Source organism: Canis lupus, chromosome 25 (genome assembly GCF_048164855.1).
Source record: "Canis lupus baileyi chromosome 25, mCanLup2.hap1, whole genome shotgun sequence".
NCBI lineage: Eukaryota > Metazoa > Chordata > Mammalia > Carnivora > Canidae > Canis > Canis lupus.
The window spans coordinates 42,724,432-42,750,971 of record NC_132862.1 but is presented as its reverse complement, the minus strand read 5'-3'; the positions used below and the strand labels follow the sequence as shown (position 1 = coordinate 42,750,971).

The 26,540-nt window shown below is 37.8% G+C and overlaps 1 protein-coding gene, 1 long non-coding RNA gene and 1 pseudogene across 12 annotated transcripts in view; 1 reads left to right on the top strand and 2 right to left on the bottom strand.

Annotated features, from left to right (window-relative positions):
- KDM5A (lysine demethylase 5A) overlaps positions 1-22,458 on the top strand; it is an 87,618-nt gene extending 65,160 nt beyond the window's left edge. Inside the window, exons 25-28 of one of the 3 annotated variants that reach the window (XM_072799372.1) lie at positions 5,136-5,295; positions 6,374-6,594; positions 10,597-11,007; positions 17,753-22,458. In XM_072799372.1, the coding sequence (XP_072655473.1) occupies positions 5,136-5,295; positions 6,374-6,594; positions 10,597-11,007; positions 17,753-17,959 (999 nt within the window). In that variant the 3' untranslated portion in view covers positions 17,960-22,458. Of the gene's footprint in view, positions 1-5,135; positions 5,296-6,373; positions 6,595-10,596; positions 11,008-11,884; positions 12,087-14,148; positions 16,201-17,752 lie in introns of those variants that run through there. The other 2 variants (XM_072799373.1, XM_072799374.1) reach the window with 2 other exon arrangements.
- Positions 25-25,146, bottom strand: LOC140617654 (uncharacterized). 9 transcript variants are annotated; one of them, XR_012017842.1, is made up of 8 exons: positions 24,969-25,146; positions 24,690-24,803; positions 22,535-22,620; positions 22,115-22,193; positions 21,328-21,491; positions 20,807-20,896; positions 15,932-20,572; positions 5,065-5,330 (listed from the first exon to the last, which is right to left on the bottom strand). It is a non-coding gene; the product is annotated as an uncharacterized lncRNA (long non-coding RNA). The 9 variants fall into 9 exon arrangements; XR_012017843.1 differs by having other exon boundaries at positions 5,083-5,330; positions 15,932-18,719; XR_012017847.1 differs by lacking the exon at positions 22,115-22,193 and having other exon boundaries at positions 5,062-5,330.
- On the bottom strand, positions 9,703-10,296 carry LOC140617653 (ran guanine nucleotide release factor pseudogene; annotated as a pseudogene).
- Positions 25,147-26,540: the final 1,394 nt, after the last annotated feature.

Genomic DNA, 26,540 nt, shown 5'->3' with positions numbered 1-26,540 from the left:
CTGGGCTTGTTAAAAATAGTGAACACTGGTATTGGAAGCCTGAAAGTAGAAGAGAATACTAGTCCGTTTATCTTGGGTTTATCGTAATAGCATTTTTCCAAAGCCCCCCAAAATATAGATGAAACTTTTTTTTAAAGGATGGAATTTTTTTAAAAATCCATATTTTCTTCACCTTGTAACTCCTTATGTCCTAGAGGGCCTAAAAAAATTATGCGTTTAGATTATTGAAAGCTTTCATGGCTTATTTCAGTATTTTGTTTCCTTTGGGCTCTTCAGGTCTGTATAGTTGTATTTTAAGAATCCCATTCTAGCTGTGCTTTGAGTCTTTTGCTCTGATCTCTCTGGATGATGCTGGATATAATGTCCTATTCAGAGATGAGTTATATTTGGGCCCATGGTTCAAATTTGCAGTTACATTTGCAGCTAGAAAAAATTATTTGTCCTCAATGTGATTCCTTTGATAATAACAGTACCCTGGTTTTGGCAAGTTTGTTTTGTATTGGATCCTATTCGCCTTTTATTATTTTGTGTCAGGCCCAAGCCCTTTGTCTTTTTAGCTAGTATAACATCACGATCTAGGCAGGAACTCTGCCAGGTTACAGTTAATCCATTCATCTGTTTTATATTAGTCTTTGAACTGTTTAGAATTTGTGTCTGTAACCAGGGAGTTCATACTCTGATGTGTGGAAAAACGAGAGTGCATTTCTTTCTCCTACTGGTGGTTAACTATCCTTTCTTTGTCGTTTTAGTGTGCAAATCAGATAGGTAAGCTCATTCTTAGAGCATGAACGACATCAGCATTAAAACTTGCAGGATAGATTAAACCATCTATCATAGATGCTTATAAATTATCTACTGGAAAATATTTTTTCTCAAGATAAAAATGGATCTTGGGAAAGTTTTAATGAGGGAATTTTTAGTTTTATGAATTAAAGACTTGAGCAAAGTTGAAACTTGAATTAGCCAGTTAAGGTAAAGTTCTAAAGGAGCAGCTGAATGGGAATGCAGCCCATGCTACATATAAGTTAACTAATACTAGAATTACTGGTTTACTATAGCTTAGAGATCTTTGATAACTGGGTTCTCTTTCTAGCATACTAATTATCAACCAGTACCCTAGAATTGTTAAACGGGATGGACTTGGTTTGGGAGTGTTTTGGAAACCAATGAAAACAAAACATCACAAGTATTATGGGACTTCAGGGCTAGGGATCAAAACTGTGGTTTGATGTGGTTGTAGAGAGTAGTATTTTTTTAATAAAATTTATATAACAGTATTAGCTAATAATGGGCTTTCCTTTGGTAGGGGGGCACTTTATAGTATGAATTAGGAATTCATACTTTTAGCAATGTATTTGACAGCTTGGAAGAGTGGTAGGTGGCAAGACTTAGAGTGATTCAAGGTCACATTCACCTTGATTGTAGGTTAAAAAAAATTAAATTCCTGCATATTTTTCCATAGAGCAATCACTTACTCCATAATTAAAATTTTATTTGCTAGTTTAGTTACAATTTGGCGATTTTTTCCTTTGTATAATGTCCCCTGATTGTGACCATGAATTCATCTTTAAAATTCATCTTTGAGGGCAGCCCCGGTGGCATAGCGGTTTAGTGCTGCCTGCAGCCCAGGGCATGATCCTGGAGACCTGGGATCAAGTCCCGCGTCGGGCTCCCTGCATGGAGCCTGCTTCTCTCTCTGCCTGTCTGCCTCTCTCTCTCTGTGTCTCTCATGAATAAATAAATAAAATCTTAAAAAAAAAAAATTTTTAAAAATTAAATTCATCTTTGAATTTAGTATCTTGGCCTGAGGGAAAGACCCCTTACTGGCTTAGGGAGAAGAGTAGGTAATTACATAGAAAAATAAAATCAGTCATTTGATCTTAATTATCATAGCATTTAATTTGTGCTCTGCATTGTTGGATTACTTCATTTGCATGTAATATCTTATAATCACCGCTGAATCACTGAGCAGCAATTCAGGAAAATCATTACTTAGAAAAGTATATGTTTAATGAAGCAAAGTCTATCATGGATCTTTTCTGTGTGTGCCTGGCATAACCTTTCATATACTCATATGATCATTTCCTTAAAAGGAAGATTGTCTTCCCTTTACTGAAACTGTCCATCCGTATCACAGTTTATATTTTGCATATGCACGTATGTGCAGAATTGCACATCAGAAAGGAGGATATATAACAGAAGTAGCTGTTGTCTCCTGGGAAGTTCTTTTTTTGTAGCCCAGTAATTGCTAATTTAAAAAATGAGAAAGGCAAGTAAAACACTTAGATTCTTTTAGGTTTTCTTCTCCACCCTTTTTAATGCATGTGTGGCTTGAACTTTGGTGGAAATAGAGTCAATTTTGTCTTGAGAGTTTAGTCCAGCCTAATACCAGATAAGATAGAGTGACAGATCTGCATATAAAATACATTTCTCACTGAGAGGACATTCTACCTTTCCTATGTATTTGCTGTTAATGGGACTGAATTATAATTTTCCTCCTTAGGGAGAGTAATTTGTTTAAGCTTTTTGTTGATCAGTTCTTTTACATTCAGCTTATTTCTTTATATTTAAAATGTGTCTCTTGAGGACAGCATATATAATAGTGTCCCTCTGGACTGTAATTCTTCATATATATCTATTTGTAGAATGCTGTTGAATCTTGTTTTTTTGTTTGGTTTTTAAGTAATATTACAATCTCTGTCTTTTAGTTGGGGGTGTTTAGTCCATTTTCACTTAATATATGGTTCTCTTTAAGTTGATCATCTTACTATTTATCTTTTATTAATCTCCTGCTTTCTGTTCCTTTGTTGTTCTTTTTCCTGCTGCCTTTGTGTTAATTGAAAAAAATTTTTAATCTTTCCTTTCCTTTATTGATTTCTTGCCTTATACCTCTTTTTTGTTTGTGTGTGTGTTTTCAGGAATTGCTCTAGGGTTAACAGTATGTCTTTAACATACACAAAGTCAGTATTGTACATGTTCACTTTGCATGCTTCACCTCGGGGAAGTAATTTTTTTACAAATCTTTTTAGCTGGGGCAACCCTGGTGGCGCAGCGGTTTGGCGCCGCCTGCAGCCTGGGGTGGTGTGATCCTGGAGACCCAGGATCCAGTCCCACATTGGGCTCCCTGCATGGAGCCTGTTTCTCCCTCTGCCTGTGTCTCTGCCTCTCTCTCTCTGTGTCTGTGAATAAATAAATAAAATCTTAAAACAAGCAAACAAACAAATCTTTTTAGCTACCACTACTTTCCATCATTATTTTCTGATCACTGTTCTTTCCGTTTTGGAAGCTTAACAGGAAGTTCCCTGTATATGTAACAATGAAATGAATAGAATCAAAGTCAGAAAAGACAATTCTAGTCCCTGAGAAAAAGTATGTGTGATCTAAAGTGGGAGAGAACTCAAGTACACTCCCATCTCTTGCTTTTTTAGGACTTAAATTCTTGAATAGGGAAGAAGACTATGAACTGCTATTTCTAAATTCTTAGTAAGTGGTACTGTCTTCCATAGTATTCCCTATTTAATTAAGGTTGTCTCATGGTAATAGATCTTCCATCACGAGGTTGTGTTAGTCACGAAACTCTTGGCTCCTCTCCTAACTCACGCTTCTGTACTCTGCTTAGTGATGCTGGGACTTGGGCTCTACACCAGGGTTAGTAAACCATTTCTGCAAAGTAATGCATATATGTCAATATACATTAATATGTAATAATATATATTAATGATGTATATACATGTGTATATACACACATATAAAGCTTAGTAAATATTTTAGGCTTTGTAAGTGACATATGGTCTCTATTGCATATTCTTTTTCTCCCCCACAACTCTTTAAAAATATAGACTATTCTTAGCTCATACTCCATACAAATAATGAGCTGCCAGCTGGGTTGCAGTATGCCAACCAACTCCTGGTCTACACAGTTGTTTTTTGCCTACTGCCTTCCTTCTGCTAATAGAGGACATTAGAGAATATTAAAAGGCCTGAGTAGTGAGAAAGGACATGAGCTTTCCCATTTTATTCTCTATTCATCTCATCATCTGAACTGCATGCTTTTTTTTTTCCTTTTTCTTTTTTTTTACTCTGGCATTGGGAACTGGGTCCAATTTTTAGTTGTTTTTTCACATCCCTGAAACCAACCATATCACAATCCATGAGAGAGAGCAGAACTAACTGGCTAGCACTTCCTTCTCAGAGGTCTGGCTCGCATCTCTGCAGAGCCCTTTTCTGGGCTTGTACATTCTAAAGCCTCACTTCTTCCCAGTTCTTTCTTGGTTTTGGCTCAGTGTTTCCATTTTGCCCTTTCAAACCTTTAATATACATCTCACCAGTTCACTTTATTAAATTAGCCTTATTGAAATACCTGTGATTTGTTTTCCTGATTGCACTCTACCATTAAAGTTGTACATGTGAGCTTCTGGAAACTAATGACAGGGGAGAATCATCTGAGAACTAATTAGAGTTGTCAGAAATATATAGTTTGAATATTGTCAGGCTCTTCATTGTAAGAGCAGTTAGTAAACTTCTAGGTTTGAAAACTTTTGGAGAGGATTAAATGATTTGTGTCCTTAAAATGTCACATCTAAAGTTTACCCTTCCTAAGTCCATTTTTTTTAAAAAGATTTTATTTATTCATGAGAGACACAGAGACGCAGAAACATAGGCAGAGGGAGAAGCAGGCTTCCTGTGGGGAGCCTGATACAAGACTCAATCCTAGGACCCCGGGATCACGCCCTGAGCCAAAGGCAGACGCTCAACCACTGAGCCATTTAGTCCCTCCTAAGTCCATTTTAAGTGTCAAGGTTCTCTAACTTGTAGGTATAGGAGTTTTTTATGAGTTGTAGACTGTAGAAGGTAGATTATTTAATAGTAATTTTCTTGTAGGTTTATTATCTCTGTGGATTATTTTTGAGGTTTACTCTTTCCCTTTTGGCTTAAAACTGTAGTCATTACTCTCTCTCTCTCTCTCTCTTCCCCCCAGTGGGCATTTTATGTCTTACTTAATACTATGCATTTAATTTTAAGGTCATACTTTTAATATATTACAAGCTTTAATCTGAAAGCCTGCATTTAGATCCTTGTCACAGGATAAATGAAGTGGTTCTAATTCTTAATACCCTTCTTTGTTTTTTCTTCAGGACACAGCCAGTGTGAAGTCTTCCAGTAGTTTGGAACCCAATCTTTTTTGTGATGAAGAAATTCCCATCAAGTCTGAAGAGGTGGTCACTCACATGTGGACAGCGCCTTCATTCTGTGCAGAACATGCTTATTCTTCTGCTTCTAAGAGTTGTTCTCAAGGTATTACCCTTTAAAACAGTGTGGAGAAGATAGACCTGAAACCAGTGAGGAAAAAAATGGTATTTATTAAGACTATGAATCCTTTAAAATTTATTTTTATTCTTTAAAAGATTATTTATTTTAAAGAGAGGGAGGGGCAGAGGGAGAGAATCTCAAGCAGACCTCATGCCGAGGGCAGAGCCTGACATGGGGCTTGATATCATGACCTGAGACAAAATCCAGAGTTGGTTGCTTAACCGACTCAGCCATCCAGGCACCCCAGACTATGAGTCCCTCTTAAATGAACATCCTGGCTATGAAATGCTAGTAAAACCTGAAAATGCAATTTTGATTAGGAATAGCTAAGTCCCTATGTGCATTTCATGTTACTAGGTGGTAACCTGAAAAAACTTACGTGGAATTATTGCATCCTAATAAGAAGAACTTCAGAGGCCCTCTAGTCCCATCTCTTCATTTTTATAAAATCTCTACGTGTTCATTACCAGTTGTTGAGAAACTACTGCTTTTTAAGAATATTCATTCTGTTCAGGAAAGCTTTGAGTGTTAGAGACTTCTTCCTTTCCTTGGTAGGAAATTGCTCCTGTATGTCCACTTTCCTTTTCCCTAGTGAAAATACATCACACTGCTTTAGGTCACACCTCTGGGAATTAAAGAGTATTTCTCTTTTCATAGGAAAGTTCAACATCTTAGGGAATAGCATATTACCATTGGTTTATTAGGAGGGTAGTGACAGCACATGTGCTTAATCTCTGGTGCCCTCTAAAATGGAGAGAAGAGGGATTAAGAGATTATTTTTCTTTCTCCTATAGCATAAAGAACTAGTAAGGAACCAGTTTTTTACTCTAACCGATTTTTTAGAGTGGGCATTAGAGTTCTAGATCTTTTTGTTTTGTACTTTTTGAAGGTTTCATTCTCACTTTCACATGGATGCAGTGAGTTCAAATATCTAAAGTAAGTATTGGGGGCGGGAATTAAGTATTGGAAGAGGAGGGACCGTTTCCCTAAATACTTACTCTGGAAACATTACATTTTTTCCATAGTTTTCATTTTTTGTTTTGTCTTATATTTTATTGGAAAGGTTCTAGCACCCCCAGGAAACAACCCCGAAAGAGCCCTTTGGTGCCCCGAAGTTTGGAACCTCCAGTGTTGGAGTTGTCACCTGGAGCTAAAACCCAGCTGGAAGAACTTATGATGGTTGGAGATCTCCTAGAAGTATCTCTGGATGAGACTCAACACATATGGCGGATTTTGCAGGCCACACACCCACCCTCTGAAGACAGATTCCTGCATATCATGGAGGCAAGGATTTAAAGCTTACTAAAACAGTGCTTTTAACATTTTTTAGAAGGCCATGGTTCTTTGGGGTACCACAAATCCCAGGATGGGGAAGGTTGAGTGGGTGGTACTGTGGCTGTCTTCCTTTTCCATTAAGCCAAATGTAGTTCTGCTTTATGGTCTTCTTTATTGCGATTTTATGTAATAGGGGGGAAAAAACCCAGATGCCATTTCCACTAAAAAGAAAGACGGGGAGGTGCCTGGGTGACTCAGTTAAGTATCTGCCTTTGGTTCAGGTCATGATCTCTCAGGGTCCTGGGATGGAGCCCTTGTGTCAGACTTCCTGCTCAGCTAGGAGTCTGCTTCTCCCTTTCCCTCTGCTACTCCCCCCTGCTCATGCTCGTTCTCTCTCTCTCTTTTTTTTTTTTTTTTAAGATTTTATTTATTCATGATAGTCACACAGAGAGAGAGAGAGAGGCAGAGACATAGGCAGAGGGAGAAGTAGGCTCCATGATGCAGGGAGCCCGACGTGGGATTCGATCCCAGGTCTCCAGGATCGCGCCCTGGGCCAAAGGCAGGCGCTAAACCACTGCGCCACCCAGGGATCCCGAAATCTTGCCTTATCACACCATCTCTCAGATGAAGGATCTGTGTACATTAATCTCCTTTTTCCTGACATTTCAAGTCAATTTAGATCAAAGCTGTTCTACAGGTTTGAAGAATTGTTTGTGGGGGTTAGGGTAAGGGGGTAGGGGTTACTAACCTTGAAGAGCTTGTCTCCAGGATCGCGCCCTGGGCCAAAGGCAGGTGCCAAACCGCTGCGCCACCCAGGGATCCCCCCTCTCTCTCTTTCTTAAATAAATCTATGTGTCTATTTTAATAAAATAAAAATAAAAAGAAAGGAGGATACCGAAAACTACCAGTTCTTCTCCTAAGGAAGGACAAGCTTCTTAGCCCAGACTCCCCACTGTTGAAAACCCAGAAAGAGAAGGCAGAAGAAAATACAGTGGTTTAAAAAAAAAGAAGAAGAAGAAGCAAGGGAAGGATTAAACAGAAGAAGGTTGTGGGGAGAGAGAGTCTACATCCATATATTAATACTTACATAGTTGTTTGTAGTTTGGCTTTTGTTTGTGGTTTGTTTTGGTTTTTTTTTTTAAGATTTTATTTGTGTGTGAGAGAGAGACATGAGCAGGGGGAGGAGGCAGAGGGAGAGGAGAAGCAGGCTCCCCGCTTAGCAGGGAGCACTATGCAATGCTGGGCTCCATCTCAGGACCCCAGGATCAAGACCTGAGTGGAAGGCAGACACTTAACGGACTGAGCCACCCAGGTGCCCCTAGCATTTTGCAGTTTGTACAATGTTTTCATATCCATGATCTCACTCAGTCCTCACCATAATCATGAAAAGGAGACAGGAAAGGATAGACATATTTCTACATATGAAGAGAATTAAGGGGCAGAGAGCTGGAAACTTGCCTAGGTCACATATTTGGTAAAAACAGACCTGGATTCCAACTCTGGCATTCGAGTCCTAGCATTCGTTTCTCTCTTACTCTTCCATTATTTACTTCCATACAATAGAATGGTACAATGTCACCAGCACTTGACACAGATACACTTGGCAATTGATAGTTTTTGGTTTGGAATTCAGATCAAAGGTAGCCTGATTTATGTTTTTCAAAATATAAAGTGTTTTCTTTACATCCATTGTCTCATCTGATCCTCTTTATTTTACATGGAAGCAAACACAAAGTATTGAAAGGGTAAATATAGAGTTCAGAATGTGATAGACTTAAAACATTTATAATACAGTGTTCTGCTGCATTCTGCACTTTCGTAGGTTCCTGTCAAAGATTTTCCAGTCTCAAATATGACACAAAATTCTCAAGTGGTATTTCTTAAATATTTATGTTTTTCAGTATTTCTTTCTCTATTCCTCATTCTTCCTGTTGTTAGACAAACTATTAAAATTTTTAAATGCTGGGTCATGGGTGACTCAGTTGGTTAAGTGTCTGATTTTCGGTTTTGGCTCAGCTCGTGATCCTCAGGGTTGTGGGATTGAGCCTTGTGTTGGGCTCCATACTCAATGGGAATCTGCTTGAGAGTCTCTTTTCCCTCTGCCACTCCCCCCACTCGTGTCCACACGCATGCTGTCTCTCTGTCAATTTCAATTTAAAATTTCAAATAAGGGCAACCCTGGTGGCATAGTGGTTTAGCGCCTCCAGCAGCCTGGGGTGTGATCCTGGAGACCCGGGATTGAGTCCCACGTCAGGCTTCCTGCATGGAGCCTGTTTCTCCCTCTGTCTGTGTCTCTGTCTCTCTGTCTGTCTCTATGAATAAATAAACAAAATCTTAAAAAAAAAAATAGAATTTCAAATAAATTTTAAAAAATAAATCTTTTTTAAAGATTTTATTTTTTATTTATTCATGAGAGATGCAGAGAGAGAGACACAGAGACACAGGCAGAGGAGAACCAGGCTCCATGCATGAAGCCCGATGCCCACATTGATCCCAGGACCCCGGGATCATGCCCTAAGCCAAAGGCAGATGCTCAACCATTGAGCCACCCTGACATCCGCCCCAAAAATAAATTTTTAAAATGTTTATTACATTGGCATATAAAAGAAGTTAGAACAATATTAGAAAATTGAAAAGAAAAATAAGAGATTTTTGTTTTGTTTTGTTTGCTTTGTCATATCAACTGTTTTCTAGCCCTTGCCAAAATCATTGAATGTCTTTTGTAATCAGATCATGGATACAGTTTTGTTTTGCCAACAATTTTAATAACTTCTTAGCCATCAGGAATTTATTGTGAGTTAATAAAGAATTGTAATAGAGGTAAATGAAGACCAATAAAGTTATTAGATAATTCAGCGTACATTTATTACTTTTAGCTTTATGTGTATGTTTTATCTTAGTTAAACAAAGGTGCTACCCACTATACTAATATATGCTGACAGTGGTCTTTTTTCTCTAGTAAGTGAAAGTCACATGTTTTATACAGGCTTTATTTTCTACCATTGAGTTGATTTCATTTAATATTATATTTGCTTTCTTACATGTTTTTAAAATATCTTTAGAACATTTATTGTGGTATAATGTACCCAATATAAAATTTACCTTTTTTTTTTTTTTTTTTTTATCTTCGTTATAAAGCAAGTTTATTTCTGCAGACAGGAGGTGTCTTATGTTTATGCACAGGGAAGGAATTAAGGGCATATATCCAACTCCTTGGTCCCCTTGCAGAACGGGGTCCCTGTGTGCTTCAGCAGCTTTACGCAGTGTTTCAGCATCTTTACTGGGGACCAAAGATGTTGGGATCGTGAAGGGTCAGACTGGTCACCAGCTGTTCAAAGTCACCCAGGCTCCAGGGCAGAAGTGACAGATTTTCAGGACCAAGAGATAACCTATTGTCAGGGCTGGTGGTTTTCTTTAGCTACCTGCTGCTTGCCAGAGAGGACCCAGGCTTCTTGACAGTAGCTCCGGAGAGCCAGGTTCTCCGAAAGGAGGGGCTGCACACTGTCCACTTGCAGGGCCCTAGCCTCCTGCATCCCGCCCACGTCCTCAAAGTGGTACCTTACGTCAAGGGCCCCCGGAGGCAGAGTGGCGGAGAAGGCGCCCCCGAACAGCGGGTAGTCTCGCGTGGGCTCCATGGGCCTGGGACTGGGTGCGGGCATCAGAGAGATATAGAAGAAACTCACGTGTGGCCACGCGGCATCACCATCACCGCCGCCCAAAATTTACCATTTTAAGTATACAATTCAGTTGTGTTAATTGCATTTACAGTGTTACACAGCTATTGCTGCTCTCCATTTCCAGAACTTTTAAATCATCCCAAACAGAACCTCTGTACCCAATAAACAATAAGCCCTATTTCCTCCTCCTGTCCTCCTCCTGTCAGCCCCCAGTAACTTCTACTCTACTTTCTGTCCGTATGAGGTTTGTCTATTCAGTATACTTCCTATAAGAGAATAAAGCTGTTTTTAAATGTCTTGCTTTAAATTTATTTCTATTTTTATCTTATTGAAGGATGACAGCATGGAAGAGAAACCATTAAAAATAAAAGGAAAAGACTCTTCAGAGAAGAAACGGAAACGGAAGCTAGAAAAAGTAGAACAGCTTTTTGGAGAAGGAAAACAGAAGTCCAAGGAGTTAAAGAAAATGGATAAACCTAAAAAGAAGAAATTAAAACTAAGTGCAGAAAAATCAAAGGAGCTGAATAAACTGGCCAAGAAACTGGCAAAAGAAGAAGAGAGAAAGAAAAAGAAGGAGAAGGCTGCTGCAGCCAAAGTTGACCTTGTGAAAGAGACTACTGAGAAGAAGAGAGAGAAGAAGGTGCTGGACATCCCCTCAAAGTACGACTGGTCTGGAGCAGAGGAGTCCGATGACGAAAATGCTGTGTGTGCAGCACAGAACTGCCAGCGGCCCTGCAAGGACAAGGTGAGCTCTAACTGTATACACCCCCATGTGAGAGAGGACAAGGAGCAGCAGTCACGAGACAGAAGCTTGATATAATGAGAATTTGGTTTTGATTCCAGGATTTGGGCTTTCAGCAGAATATGTTTTCTACAGTTTCTATAAACTGTTTTGAATTATAAGGCTCTTAGGTCAGTGTGCCTAATGGAATAAATGTGCTTTAAAAATCATGTACTTTGTGAACATAATGAGAGCAGAGCAGAGAGAAGCTATGTGAAACCCTGGGTAGCGGTGCATTTCATGTATGGCTGGTGTAGCAGGTTTCAGTGTAGTCTCTTAGTCCTTTTGCCTTCCCTGTAGGGTGACTCAGGGAACTAAGTACCTTGTCCGTTAGTCACAGTGGCCTAAAAACGTTCTGGGCCAGTATTTTAAGAGCTCTGGCAAATCATGTTAAGATTTTTGTCATAAAGACCTAAAACCAAAGGGCTCTATCTTCCTCTTTGGTCTGTGTCTTACCTATGCTCAGGCCTATGTTCACTCTTCTGTGTGGAATAAGATTTTTTCAAATACCTTGCAAAAAATAAGACCTTTAAAGATACATTTTTAAAAAAAATTTCAGCCCTAAATTTTAAGTGTAATAATTACATGATGCCATTCTTTAGGTAACACTGACATTAATGAACTTCTGAGAAAGATGGATGGGCTTTATGAAAAATCCCAGTTCATTCAGTGACTGGGGACATTTGTTATGGTTCCCATCAAGATTATTAGTAAATTCATAGGTTTAATTTTATTATGCTCATTGTACCACTTGATATTTAAAACTTTAATACCTCCTCAATTTGATTTTATGAACAGAATAAATATAACTGCATCATTATTCCCTTACTTCCCTCCTCAGTCAAATACTTGTTAGAGCTTGAATAGGTCACCTTGTCCAGGCTCTTCATTTTACAAATGATGAAACCAGGACTCAGTGAAGATAAATGATGTGACCAAAGTCACAGAGCTAAGTAGTGCAAAGCCAAAAGTAGAACTGTGGTTTCCTGGCTCCCAGACCAGGTTTTCTCCACTAATAACCCCACCCCACCGATAATTAAGATGTAAGTACAAAAATACATTCCAAAACTACATGACACTTATATTAAAATAATACTTATTAAATATTTCCCACTCATTTTTGGAAAATGAATATATTTTGGTAAGACACAATATCCCGTAGCCTAACCTTCCAAGGACAATACCTACATATTTTAGTGTGTCTCCTTCTGGTCCTTTTTCCAGATAGTTTATTTTATATCATGTCGTACCATCTCTACTTAACTTTTGTATCTTTACTGATTACATAAATATGTTTCTATTTTAAAGCATTTTAGTAGCTACATTATATATGTGTATTGTTTTTCTTTCATTTGGAATTTATTCTCATCTGAATTTGTTCATTAAAGAGGTTGATGAAAGGTTAACTATTTCTTTGGGTACTGAAGTATTGGCAGAAACTTCTCCCTTTGTTTCTCTTTTAACTGATTTTATGGCAGTTTCAGGACTGGCAGTAAGAAGTGGTGTTTCTTTTTCAAGCTTTCCTATCATCTTTTCTACAGTGTTTATATCCATCATGAACCTTTTGCTTTCTCTTTTTTAACCTTTTCACTTAATAATCTTTCCCTTCTCTGCTCAGCATTTTAAATATGTCTGAGCTCATCTATTATCTTCCTGTAGCATATAAATACTACAGCAGGTTTTTTCTCGTCTGCTGTAAAATTGTTAAATTAACACATGCCCTACTTACTCCTAGGGTTATGAGAATAGGAGAAGATAATTTGTATGAAAGCACTTGCTAAATAAAATGCAGAGTAAATGTTAATATATGATGGTAATTTTTAAGTCAGCCCTAAGATTTGCTCCTAACATTAAAGTTTGGTTTTTTTTTTTTTAATCTGGAAAGTTACCTTAATAGAACAAAGGGAAATTTAACTGAACATTCAGAAAGAATGTCTGTTTCAAACTGTTAAAACACACACAAAAAGTGAGGAAGGTGTGCCTTAACCTGTCATCAACTTATAAAAGAAACAGTAAATGATGTATTTTGATAATGTGTTTAATTTTAAACAGAAATTACTTTATATTGTAAACACTTTGCCCATCGTTACTGTTCTGCAATATTTCTGGTTCTCCAAGTTTGTTCTCAAGCACTAAAAAAAGGTATATATCTTTAGCTGCTTTGTAAAGAATCTTACAACTTTCTCAATTTGAAGTGTAGTATTTATGACACATCTTCAGAACAAAATGATAAGAAAAGAATTTTTTAGAGAAGTCTGTATGTTCTTTATGCAGCAAAAAATACCTTCTAGGGTTCATTCATATTTAAGTAAGTGTTGTTTTTCTAAGTGTTGTTTTCTAAAAGTAATTTACTACTTTTTTCCCAAAATGTACAGATTGAGAAAACTTTTTTTTTTTAGGATTTTATTTATTTATTCATGAGAGACAGAGAGAGGCAGAGACACAGGCAGAGGGAGAAGCAGGCTCCATGCAGGGAGCCTGACTTGGGACTTGATCCCAGGTCTCCAGGATCACACCCCGGGCTGCAGGGGGCGCTAAACCGCTGCGCCACTGGGGCTGCCCAAATTGAGAAAACTTTGAAGAAGCTACTTAAACATACCTAGACTCAATTTCAGGATGTTTTAGAAAGAGAAAAATATTATCCAGAATAATGTTGTAGAGGGTTTCCAATAAAACTGTCTCTTCCATCGTTATCAAATTAACTTCAAGGTGAAATTAATTTAAAAAACAATAATGAAGAAAAAATAAAATAATTGTTTTCAGAAAATTACTTTTAAGGTTCAGAATCTTTTTCTCCCTGAGATCTGCCCCTTTCATTAAATCTTACTGGTACCAAGAGTAAAACAAGTTAACCTGAAGGAGCAAATTCTTTTTTTTTTTTTTTAAAGATTTTATTTATTTATTCATGAGAGACACACAGAGAAAGGCAGAGACATAGGCAGAGGGAGAAGCAGGCTCCTCCTCATAGGGAGTCTGATGCAGGACTCGATCGCCAGACCCAGGATCACACCCTGAGCCAAAGGGAGATGTTCAGTCGCTGAGCCACTCAGGCTTCCCAAAGGAGCAAATTCTTTCTTTAAAACCTTTTTTTTTTTTTTTTTTAAGATTTTGTTTATTTATTCTTGAGAGAGAGAGGCAGAGACACAGGAGGAGGGAGAAGCAGGCTCCATGCCGGGAGCCCGACGTGGGACTCGATCCTGGACCTCCAGGATCACGCCCTGGGCCGAAGGCGGCGCTAAACTGCCAAGCCACCCGGGCTGCCCCAGCAAATTCTTTCAATCTAACATTTAAGTAACATTTGTTTTCTGTGGTAGAATATAATCATTTTATTTATGAAAATAAGACTTTTTCCTTTACTCTTTTATCTAACTCTTCCTTTGGGCCTTTTCCTTACCTATTACTGTTTCCATAAGAAGTTTGGGATGGTAAATAGAGATTAAGTTTATAAACCTTTGTCTCTTACTATTTGTTAGTCATTCTGATTTTAAAAGATTTTCATGGGGTGTTGTCTTAGTCACAGTATTTGCATTATTGGTTCATATCTCTTTCTAAAAGCATAGATAATCAGAAGTTGTATTACCCTGAATGTGTGTATAAATTATTGTGATGTGGAGATAGGGTAACCAACTGTTCTAATTTGCCTCGACTTTGCTAATTTTAGCACTGAAATTCCTGTGTCTTGGGGAAACTTCAATATTGGGCTGGCTAGGAGGGTTGGTCACTTAAATGTCGAAAGCACCAAAAAAATACAAGGATTTTGAACATTGTTATATTGTACTCCATTGAGTAAATTGTTTTAATTTTTCAAATCTGGTTTTTGCAAGGAACCTTGGTAGAGATTGAATGCCAAAATCACAAAAGCTCAGTGGGGGGACTAAGCTAAGAATATCACTAAATCTCCAGGCTTTGTTTTTTCCCCAGTGCAGTAATATGCTCTGGGAAGTGAACAAGATGAAATATGCAAAATATTTTTTAGGGTAAATATGAAACCATATTGCAAAACATAAATATCAAACCAACACTATTTCTTGTATTTAATATATTTCTCTTTTAAAATTTCCCCAAATCCAACTATTAACCTATTTGTACTATACTTTTGAATCTCTTATCTGCTAACATTTGAACAGCTCATAGCTGTGAAGTTTTTCAGTAATTATTTTTGTGATAAGTAGATCTCTTGAAAATAATGAAAGGGGAAGGGTCTATTAGAATTTAATATGCAATTAACCAAATGGTATGTTCCTGAGTCTTCAGAGTACTACATAGTCTATTGCCCCTGTGTCAAAATCATCAGTGGATTCAGTTGACATTCCAAACTGTAGTTTACTTAATGATCCATTGGGTCTTTTCAAACAAGTAGCACTGGGTTTATCATGTGAATGTGATAAAAAGATACTAGTAAGGGAAAGACTGTTTTTTCTCTGCTAGATTGTTGGGATAAATTGTTAAATAATCTGTAGACTGGGATAGAATCTGTGTACTGCTGAATACCTCAAGAAAAGTTTTTTTGGAATGGTGGGAGAGTTAGGTTTAGGAATGGATCTCTAGCCAAAATCACAAAAGAGAACATATCTTCCTTACTTGGGAGATACTGGTAGATTTAATTTGGGGAAACCTGGAAGCCAGAGAGTATAGTGCAGAGTTCGATTTTAAGAAACATGGTATCACTTTTCTTGGAGCAAATACTAGTGAATTGGGAACTTTCTTATCCTGGGGATTAGTATGACTGAAGATGAGATGAGATTAAGAGGGTTGGAGGTAGGAATAGAGTTTTCTGTTGGTTTAGAGTGGCATCATAAACAGCGTAATATCTCAAATTCGGGCAGCTAGAAGAAACAGATCATCTTCCACATTGTCCCTACTAGCTCCAAATAGCTAAAGCACTTACTGTCAGATTAGCACTTTGTAAATCTTCATGGCTGCAGTATGTGTATTTTTAGTCTGTTGCTCAGAAGTCATTTATCTCCCCTTTGTTTTTTCATGTACTAGTTTGCTGCAATAGGACATTTTGATCAATTTTCTATATTACACAGCTTCAGAAGCTAAATAGAAACAATTACAGAAACAAAACCACAATTTGTTTTAGGAAGGAATTGTTAAATTGCTCTGAATTTCCTAGCAAGTAGCATCGCAGAGTGCCAGGGATGATTAAATTCAGAATATCTGACTGAAAAAGTAGGCTTCTGGTTTGTACACCCAAGATACTCTGAATCTGTAGATTTGGGATGGATCTCAGCTACACTTTTAACAAATGCAACAGGTAATTCTATCTTAGGGTCTACACATTTTGAGAAGCAGTGCTGCAGACAGTTATTTCAAGGTACATAATGGTTTTTGTGTAAGGTAGAATAATGAGTAGAGCCATGAAACTGTGATCTTAAAAAAATGCCTCCAATATCCTAGGCAGAGAATTAGCTGCCTTTCATTTGTTCCTCTAAATAATCCTGTAAACAAGATGTTACCTCCATTTTACAGATGAGGAAATTAAGCCTTAATGAGATTAAATTATTGGCCTCAAATTAGGAACAATGGAAGCAGAAAGATTATTTTGACAAATGATTTTTCCCACACTGTATCACAACCCTAAAACCACTAACATGAGTATCATTGTTTTGATAATTCTTATAGTACTTGGAAACTAATTTTGGAAAGTACTCACTTTCCCTGAAACTCATTTACCTAGCCAAAACCTCCTTCCTCTGTTCTTTCTCATAAGCTGTACTGAGGTACCTATTTGATCCTTTCATACCTCTTTCTTGGCTCTAAAAACTGGCATTTTCAGTAAGTTGCCAGTGAGATGATCCACTTTGTACTGGGGAGAGGAAGAATAGCTTTTAATCCTAAAGGTTCTCATCTGCCATGACATCAGCTATAAAAACTACCACTGTCACCCTCCAAATACAAAAGGCCCAAATCGCCTTATTGTTAACTTGTTAACTTTAGGCCCAAGGCTTAAAGTCACCAAATTACAGTCATTTTCTAGCCTCCTATAATCACAATATTCTCTGGAGGGTCAAAGTTTGCCTGGCATCTGCCACTGACCTATCAAGTGATACAGACTTTAATTTGAAACCCCAGAGTGATCTATTGACCTGTGACTTTGACTGTTTTTAATTGGTTAATTTGTAAGATTTGACCTCTGATATTTGCTAACTTTTTATAGGGAGTTGTATTTGTAACGGAAGAAGAGAAGAATAAAAAATATTAGTTTTAAAAGTGGCCTATGTGACTGCTTTTCTAAAAAGGTATTTAATGCTCTTAGTACTTTGGCTTATCTCTTTGAAATAAAGCTAATACACAGGATTGCCTTCACATTGTTGTATTCTTCCTTTCTTGATTGATAATTGCATTGTCTTAGAGCCTAGAAATTGTTAATATTAGCTAAAACTACTTGGCTGCTCTATTAGAAGTTCCTTTTTGTCAAGTTTTTCTCAAACATGTTTCTGCCTCAAAAGGAGCCCCGGGTAATTATGAGGTAATGGAGTACCTAAGAGGCCCAATTTTGTGGACATATTATGGTAAAATAGAATTTGGGGATTTTAACTTCCCAGTTTCTGTCTTTAAAAAGTAGTCCCATAAGAAGTCATTGTCTGTCTCTGGACATCCCAATTATCTGCTATCATTTAAGCCAAGAAAGCTTTTTGGTTTGCTTTTTTTCTAGGCTTAATGTTTATGTAACCTAAACATTCCCCAATCTTGTCTCCTACAGGTAGACTGGGTACAATGTGATGGTGGCTGTGATGAGTGGTTTCATCAAGTTTGTGTGGGTGTATCTCCAGAAATGGCTGAAAATGAAGATTACATCTGTATAAACTGTGCAAAGAAGCAAGGGCCAGATAGCCCAGGTCAAGCACCACCTCCTTCCTTCATAATGAGCTACAAACTACCAATGGAGGATCTTAAGGAGACCAGTTAGCAGTTGCTGGGTTAGTTTGGGACATGGGGGGAAATGGACCACATTGAGATCTTAGTCATCGAGTGGTTTAGATCCACTCAGAATGTTGCTTCCAAAGACGAATGGCCTTCAGAGAAAGTCCTTTTTGCTGACTTCCTCTTTGCATGGACTGTGTAACCTACATTCTCTTCAACACATCTATGCAGAGGGTGTCTTTGGTACAGCAGCCAATATTTCAATTTATGTCTCCTCTGAGTATGGTTTGTTACTTTACGGCCAGACATTTGATTGAGCTCTAGAGTGGCTGTTGGCATTAATACATTGGTATGCTAGCAGGGCATGTAGGATGTGGCTTGTGGCCAGCTGATATTAGTTAGAGGTTTACAGCCTAGGGGTGGTACCATCTGGAGGTGCTGACTACTTGGCTCTCCTTAGGACAGTTGGAGAGGAGTGAGAGTATACTCTCCTTCCACTGGTACCTGGCATATAATGCCCTACAGATACTCCTGTTAGTCATGGGAGAGGAGCAAAGTCTAGATCCCAGCTACTTGTGTTTGTACCAAGAAGAAAACCCCAAGTGAGAGGCAGATCACCTTATCTTCCTAAGGAGGAGTATGTCATCTAGTTCAGAAATCTGACTAGATTGGATTCTGGAAAGAAGAGCTTTTCTTATTTCAAGGCAAGGAGCCTTTTTTTTTTTTTTTTTTTTTTTTTGGCTTTGAGAAGTCTTGCTGTCTTGGGTCAGCATTTTAGAGGCAAGCAGGTACATGGATCCAGGCTCCTGCAAAAGAAGAGAAGACAAGTCAGAATGTTTTACTGAGACACAGTGATGCATGCTTTTCGGGGGAACCTTCATTCACAAGTATACCAGATACCACCAGGCTTCAGGCATGGCCATGAGCAAGACCAGCAAATAACAGCTTTTTGCCTTGCAGCCCTGATCTCAATGTCTGCTGTTTCCAACTCTGGCAATTTCTGATTGTGGCCCACAGCTGATGCTGTTGAATAACACCATGGCTTCATCAGAGAATGTGGGGTTGTAGCACCTCTGGGTGATAAAGTTGTTTTAGTAAATCCATTTTTAAAAAAAGAAAAAAGGACTTGTTTTTACTTTTTTCTAAATGTCTCTGACTACTGACTGTTCTATAAATAGATTATTTTTCCTTTTTTAATATACACATATGGATATATAAATATATATATTTACTGTTACCAGCAGCATATGACAGAGTTTCAGCATCAAAAATCTATTTGGGGGCTTGCTTTCTCTTTTTTGCTTTTTAATAAAGAAACCCCATTCCTTCCTTGTAGTATACAAGGAGTTAGCCTTCATTCTCCATCCTAGCCTGACCAGATTTTCCATGTTGTTTTGTTCAAATAGATAATTATATGTCCTTTGTGTGTTGGAACTTGTCCCTGTCTTTTGGGAAACTTGGTCTTACTATTTCTGTGGTGGCTGTTTTGTTTTGTTTTTGTATGTGAATGTTTGAAACTATGGTGCTGTGTCCACTTTCCTCCTATTGTGTTCTTTATTCTTGTTAAGGTGTTAGGTAAGCTGTATGGAAATGTTTATTAGAAGGGGACTAATTATTTTTAAAAGAAAAAAAAAACCTAAAAGTAGTGTTTGGTCTTCACTATTCTGTGTCCCTTATTTTGGTTAAAAATCTGTGGTTTGACTTAATTCATCAGTTTTCTTTTTCAAAGGGAGGAGCAAGGTGGGCCTAGAGAACAGTTTATAATCTCCTTTTTCCTTTATGCCCCAATCTCTTTTGAAGAAATGTCTTCTAGTAACTAGAAGTGAAATGTACTGTCCAGTTACAGTTTGAGTGGGTATGAGATTTAACTCAAAAGGCATCTTACTTAAAAAAAAAAAAAAAAAAAAAAAAGCAAAAGCTTTTCTATAAAACCCAGTTTCCATAAATGCTTTCTGTATGGTTCAGACTACCTAATTTTTAGTCCTTCTTCCCTTAATATTATAAAACATTTTTAGTGTTTTGACCTGTTAAGAGGTTCATAAGCGTTGCTGTGCATGATCTCATCTTAAGTGTGTATATGATTTAAGATTTCAGTGGATATTGCAAGGTAACTATCAACCAATTTCATAAGTTTTCATTTTGCCAATCTATATAAAGAAACTCTTATTCAGTTAAGAATTTCATCTGGTTGATGTTATAAAAGGAGGCACAATATTTTTTGTCTTTTCATCTTCTCTGTAAAGATCTTCAGATACATGTGGGTTAAAAATTGAATGCAGTTTTAAGTGATGGCTGCCTGGGTGGAATACATTTTTTAAATATTTTATTTTTTCTTCCTAGTCACCCATTAACTTTATTCAGCCATCAGTGGAAGGGCATGAATATGCTGAGACAGATGGCTAAGGTACTCTGCTTCCTAGAGTATGGTGGATGAATATAGGTGACTGTTTAGGGAATCACTCATGTCCTTAATATGGTATTTTACCTGCTGGAGATGTGAGAGAAAGAGATGCAAGGCACTCTCCAGCCATGAGTAGCTCCCTGTTTACCTTCTGGTATTTTGAAACTTATATTGTTTAGTTGATACTATGGGCTTTTCTGTATTTATTTGAAAGTCACAGAGGATTTGGTCTGACTTGACCATAGATTTAGACCAAGGCTGAGAAGAACAGATAAGAGAAATTAGTTTTAAAAAAAGAAAGAAAGAAAAATGAACATAAACAAGGTTATAATTTTGGAATTAATGAACTAAGATTCATCTATTTAAAGATATGCTGGTGTTCTGATATAATATAAAACATTGTTTTCAGTTAGAGGAAATTACTTCCAACGTACTCCATTTTTCAATGTTATAATATTTCATATTAAAACTTGATTTAAAATGTTCCTTTACCCTTCTCTCCACAGTTGTACATTTCCACCATTGGTATTTTAACTTCTGTGTTCACTCTGTCAAAAGTATTTCTTACTACCTTCATCATAACTGTGTTGGGGAAAGTTATAGAAAGAAAAATGAAAAAATGCTATCTATGTAGGTCTTTAATATTCTCAAAGGGTAGGTCAATGGAACTATGCAAATTCCCAAGTTTACAACTATAGCATTAGAGTTCACTTTCTTGTTGGCAGAAGAGGGGACATTTTCTTCCCACAAATGTTTATTTTACTTCCTGATAGTTATTGCAACAAAGCCATGTTGAGATTTAGATGCTAAAGCTCCCTTCCTGAGTTACTGCAAACAACCTTTGCACTGCATGATTAAAATTTGTGCCTCAATAAAATTACAAATTACTGTATGTCATGCTTTGAATAATTGAAAAGATAAGCATTAAATCTGTGATCGCCTACCATGTACTTATTTAAGAATCCCAAGTCCTAGCAAAGTCTAACACACCTGTAAGATTAGATTAATTTTACCTGTGCTTCACTTCTGTTCTTCTCTGCTTTTGTCTTTGGTGTCCGAGAAATGTCAGTTTGTTCTTAATTTTAAGATTCTGGATGCAGTTCAATGCACGTAAAAGAAACTCCTTGCTTGTCAATATTTTAATTCTGTAGTACATTTGTGTGACTATCAGCCAGTACTTAAAATAGGAGGATGAAAGGAGAAATTGAGAAAGCCCTTCTTTCAAAGGATGGAACTATCAACTTTTTAAAGGAGAAAGTGACCATTTTGAGTGGGATTTAAAAACTGTAAATTGTGGAAGAATTAAGCTGTTAAAGTCCCACATATAATTAGGTTCAATAAAGGTTTACATATGGAACTAGCTTCATATGTGTGTAAAAAAGTTGCTTTTGCAGTAGGTCTGTTAAGTATAAGTTTTTAAAAGTAAACAACTGATTTGTCTTTTACCTTTTGAACCCTCCCCCCTTTTACAATTAAAGCATATCATTACTTCTTTGGATATGGATGTGCCAAGTGATAGTCCCAACACAAGAAAGAAAGAATGGGATGTGACTATATTTTGGAATTGCAGTCTTCTCTTGGCCTGGATCATATCCAGTCACCACTATGCAATGAATGATGTGCACTGGGAAAGGAGATGCCGGGTTCAGATGTAGTCTGCTAATTCTTACTTTTGCAATACTCCAAGATGTCTGAACAGGAATGCCTTTTGTAAACCTCAAGACCCTCTATTGATTATTCTCTTACATATTTATTTACTTGTCAGTGAAACACTTAAATATAATATGGACTCTAATTTACCAGGGTTTTTGGTGGTGCCTTACGAAAAGTATAACTTGATTTCGTGTTTTTTGAGCATGTTTTCCATTTCTTTTGTTTTCTGAAAGAATATTAGATATGGTTATTTGCATTACATCTAAAAAAATAAAGTTGTGTATGTGTGCTCAGGTTCCCCCCTACTCCGTCATTTACATTGGTGGCAACTCTACATGGTAACCAAGTAAAGGTAAATTTTGGTAATGAGTATTGATGATCCTGAGGAAAACTGGCAAGTATACAAGAGCCACTTTTAACTTGTGCCAAAGCAGTTTCTAGTATTGCAATTTCTCTCTATAAAATAAAATAACTGGCCTCAAATAATTTGATCAGTGGTGTGTTTAGCCTGTTACTGGGAAGAATGTTTTCAGAAAATGTGAAGTGGAAGATTCTCGAAGATCTTACCTGTCCTATTTTCAGCAAGAATCCAGCGATGACCAACAGACATTGCCCCACCTTTGATTCTTGAGCAATTTGTTCCTTGCAGCAAACTAGCAATAGCAGGGAAAATGAGGAAATACTTTATTTTGGTCTCCTGATGCTTAAATCTAGTTCAAACTGCAACTTCAGAGAAATAAATAGCGGGTTTTTTTCTTCATTGTCAACGTTACCAGGTCATTCATACAGTGTTGCTGAAAATGTTAAGGTTCTGCTTTTAGTGAAATTGGCCTCAAATATGAAGTATGTGATTGCGTGTGTGTGTGTGTGTGTGTGTGTGTGTGTGTGTGTGTGTGTGTGTTGGAGAGGAAAATTGGTGGGAAGAAGGAGGGGAAAAAATCTCTTAACTTGGAAAATGTTTTTCTTGCCAACCAAAAAAGACTCCTGAAATTCCATACAGTGACAAGGTCTGTTTAAAAATTGTATGGAATCCTCCCAGTTTACCAAGTATTTCATGAGGCTTTGGCATTGTGATTGATAGGAATAAATTGAAGATCCAGAATCTTAGACATTGCCATTAATTGGGAAGTCACACATGATGCAAGGAGAGAAAATAGAAGACAGAAAAATACTGTATTATAGGAATATACTTAGAATGATTTTGGAATTTCTTTCTTTTTTTTTTTAATTTTTATTTATTTATGATAGTCACAGAGAGAGAGAGAGAGAGAGAGGCAGAGGGAGAAGCAGGCTCCATGCACTGGGAGCCCGACGTGGGATTCGATCCCGGGTCTCCAGGATCATGCCTTGGGCCAAAGGCAGGCGCTAAACCGCTGCGCCACCCAGGGATCCCAGGAATTTTTTTAAATATTTTTTTTAAATTTTATTTATTTATGATAGTCACATAGAGAGAGAGAGAGAGAGAGGCAGAGACACAGGCAGAGGGAGAGGCAGGCTCCATGCACCGGGAGCCCGAAGTGGGATTCGATCCCGGGTCCCCAGGATCGCGCCCTGGGCCAAAGGCAGGCGCCAAACCGCTGCGCCACCCAGGGATCCCTGATTTTGGAATTTCTTGATTCTTTTCACCTACTTGTTCTTTTTGTTTGTTTGTTTTTGGGTTTTTTTTTCTTTTTCTTTAAAAGTCTGTTTCTACACTACTTTAGTGGGAAGAAAGATTTTCTTTTTTTAAGATTTTATTTATTCATGAGAGACATAGAGGGAAAAGTAGGCTCCCTGCGGGAACTCTGTCCCAGGACCCCTAGATCATAACCTGAGCCAAAGGCAGACACTCAACCTCTGAGCCACCCAGGTGCCCTCAAAGAAAGATTTAATTGACATTTCCATATGGTAAAGTCTGTGAAATTTCTTTACCAAAGATTTTCCCTAAGTTCGTCTTTGGAGCTAGGTTGTATCTCTTGCTAATGGGAAAAAAAGCACCACATAAAGTCTCAAAAATGACTTGGTGGATCCAGCTTATAACCAGCTAAACCTTATATCAGAATCCTGATGAATTGCTAGGAATATTGGGATGAAGTCAGAATTGTCTGCGGTTGGGCAGCCGGGGGGCTCAGCGGTTTGGCGCCTGCCTTCGGCCCAGGGCGTGATCCTGGAGTCCCAGGATCAAGTCCCACATCGGGCTCCCTGCATGGAGCCTGCTTCTCCCTCTGCCTGTGTCTCTGCCTCTCTTTGCGTCTCTCATGAATAAATAAAATCTTTAAAAAAAAAAAAAAAAGCTCAATGTTTAAAAAAATTGTAGTTTACAAAAACAAACAAATGGACAAAAATTTTAAAAACCCAGATGAGGATTTTAGGATTACATAAGGTAAAGAATATAGAAATCAAATAAATAATTGGTTTTAGCTCTGTATATGACCTTATATATATATATATATATTTTTTTTTTTTTGAGACTGTTTCCTACCATGTATGGGTTAGTTTGTGTGGATAGACATTTAAGTTATAGCCCCTTTCTTTGCGAGAGGGTGAGACAAATGATGATTTTTAAGGATGTTTCCTACTAAAACTTATGTAGAATTTCGAAAGGAAGATAGTAGAGGTATTTAGGACGTTAGTTCAAATTCCTGTTTAATGATAGAAAAATCTATTCAGTACTTCTGATGAGGGAATATATAGACTATAGTGAATATTCTATTTTTGGAAAATATAAATTTTAGTCACTTACATAGTAGAGCTGACCCATAGTCTTCACTAACTTGAATCTAAATTTTGCAGAGGTCGTCCAGCACTTTTATGTCTGCCCCAGGACTGATCTCACAATTCTATCCAGTGCCCAACCCTGTGGAGATAAGGTGATAATATCAGACACATTTTGACAAACCTAACTATGCCACTCCTCCTGAATTGATATTTGGCCTTAATAATATTATCCCACTGCTCAAAGCAAAGGCCCCTTTCCTCTCCATACTAGGCTGCACTGTGCTGAAACCAGTGGGACACTCACTGATCTTTAGTCTTAGTAGGCTACTTTAGTCTTTTTCTGGCTTAACTTTGTCATCCTCTCCAGTTGGAGGCTAAGCTTTGTTGAGACACAAGATGGATTATCACTAATAATCTTTGGAACCCAGAACAACAGTTCAGGCACATCAAGTCTTGGTCAGTGCTCAGTGCTTCTATTTATTTTGTCATAGACACATTACTTCAGAGTTCCAGTTGGAACATTAAGGTCAGTTTAATACACTTGGCTTCTCATCCCTGTAATTCATTGCTGCTATCTAAAAAAGAAGTCCAGGAGGGTACCTGGGTGGTTCAGTTAAGCCTCCAACTCTTGATCTCAGCTCAAGTATTCATCTCAGGGTTGTGAGTTCAAGCCCAGTGTTGGGTGTGGAGCCTACTTAAAATAAAAGAAGGCCAGCCAATCATAAATCCTCTCGTTGTATTCCATTACTGCTACCTGCTATTACCCAATTAATATTCCCATTGCCCTTTCTATTGATATTTTTGCATTAAATACAGACACTTGAAAAAAAAAATACACCTGGCTGGCTCAGTTGGTAGAGCATGTGGCTCCATTGGGGTTGTGAGTTCCAGCTCCATGTTGGGTGGAAAGATTACCTAAATAAATACATATATACATACGAATTATAGAGACTCTGGCTTCCCTATTCCTTTGTGAACTTCCCTACTTTTTCATTAAATGGAACCTGGCTCTTAGCAATGCGTAGGGCTACTTCAAGTTGCTCATTTTCTCACTTTACTACTAGAAGGTGTGAACCAGTAGATTATAAGGGCTGTTTCTCTTATGTTACCACTGATTTCCACTGCCACATGTTGAGGCCTCTGATATTCATCTGTACTGCCATCTGTCCTCATTACTGTCATCTGTTTACTCTTATATTCATTGAGGACTTTGATGGTTTAAGAGCATCTTTGCCTCCAGCCCTACCATTATCACGATCATGGATGACTACCATTTCTGTACCTCTACTTCCAATAATCATTTTCACTCCACTTAGCAAACCAGTTCCAAGGCCATAGCTTGGACTCTGTCAAAAATGTATTTCTGGGGGAACCTGGGTGGCTTACTTAGTTAAGTATCCAACTCTTGATTTCCGTTCAGGTCATGGTCTCAGGGTTGTGAGCTCTAGCCCCACATCAGGCTCTGCATTGAGTATGGAGCCTGCTAAAAATTCTCTGTCTCCTCCTCCTCCACCCCTTTTTCTTCCTTTCCTCCCCCAACCCCCCCCCCCAAAAAAACACAATAAAGCCATTTAAAAAACCCAACTTATTTCTGAAACATTAAAGTCTAGGACCCTATTTATACTAGTCTGATTTTTAATGTCTTGTCCTTTGATCTCTTCCTCTCAGTATATTTACTCTATGACCTCTGGGAAACATCCAATCACATTTTTCTTTCAGTCTTCACTCTGATGAGGGAATATGGACTGTTGAATATTTCACTATCTTCACCATTTAACATAGACTGCATGGCCTATCACTCATGGTGTTTCCCCATCACTCTGGCCCTGCAGAAACTATTTCTGGGTCATTTTAGCCATCTGACTTGTTTGTTCTT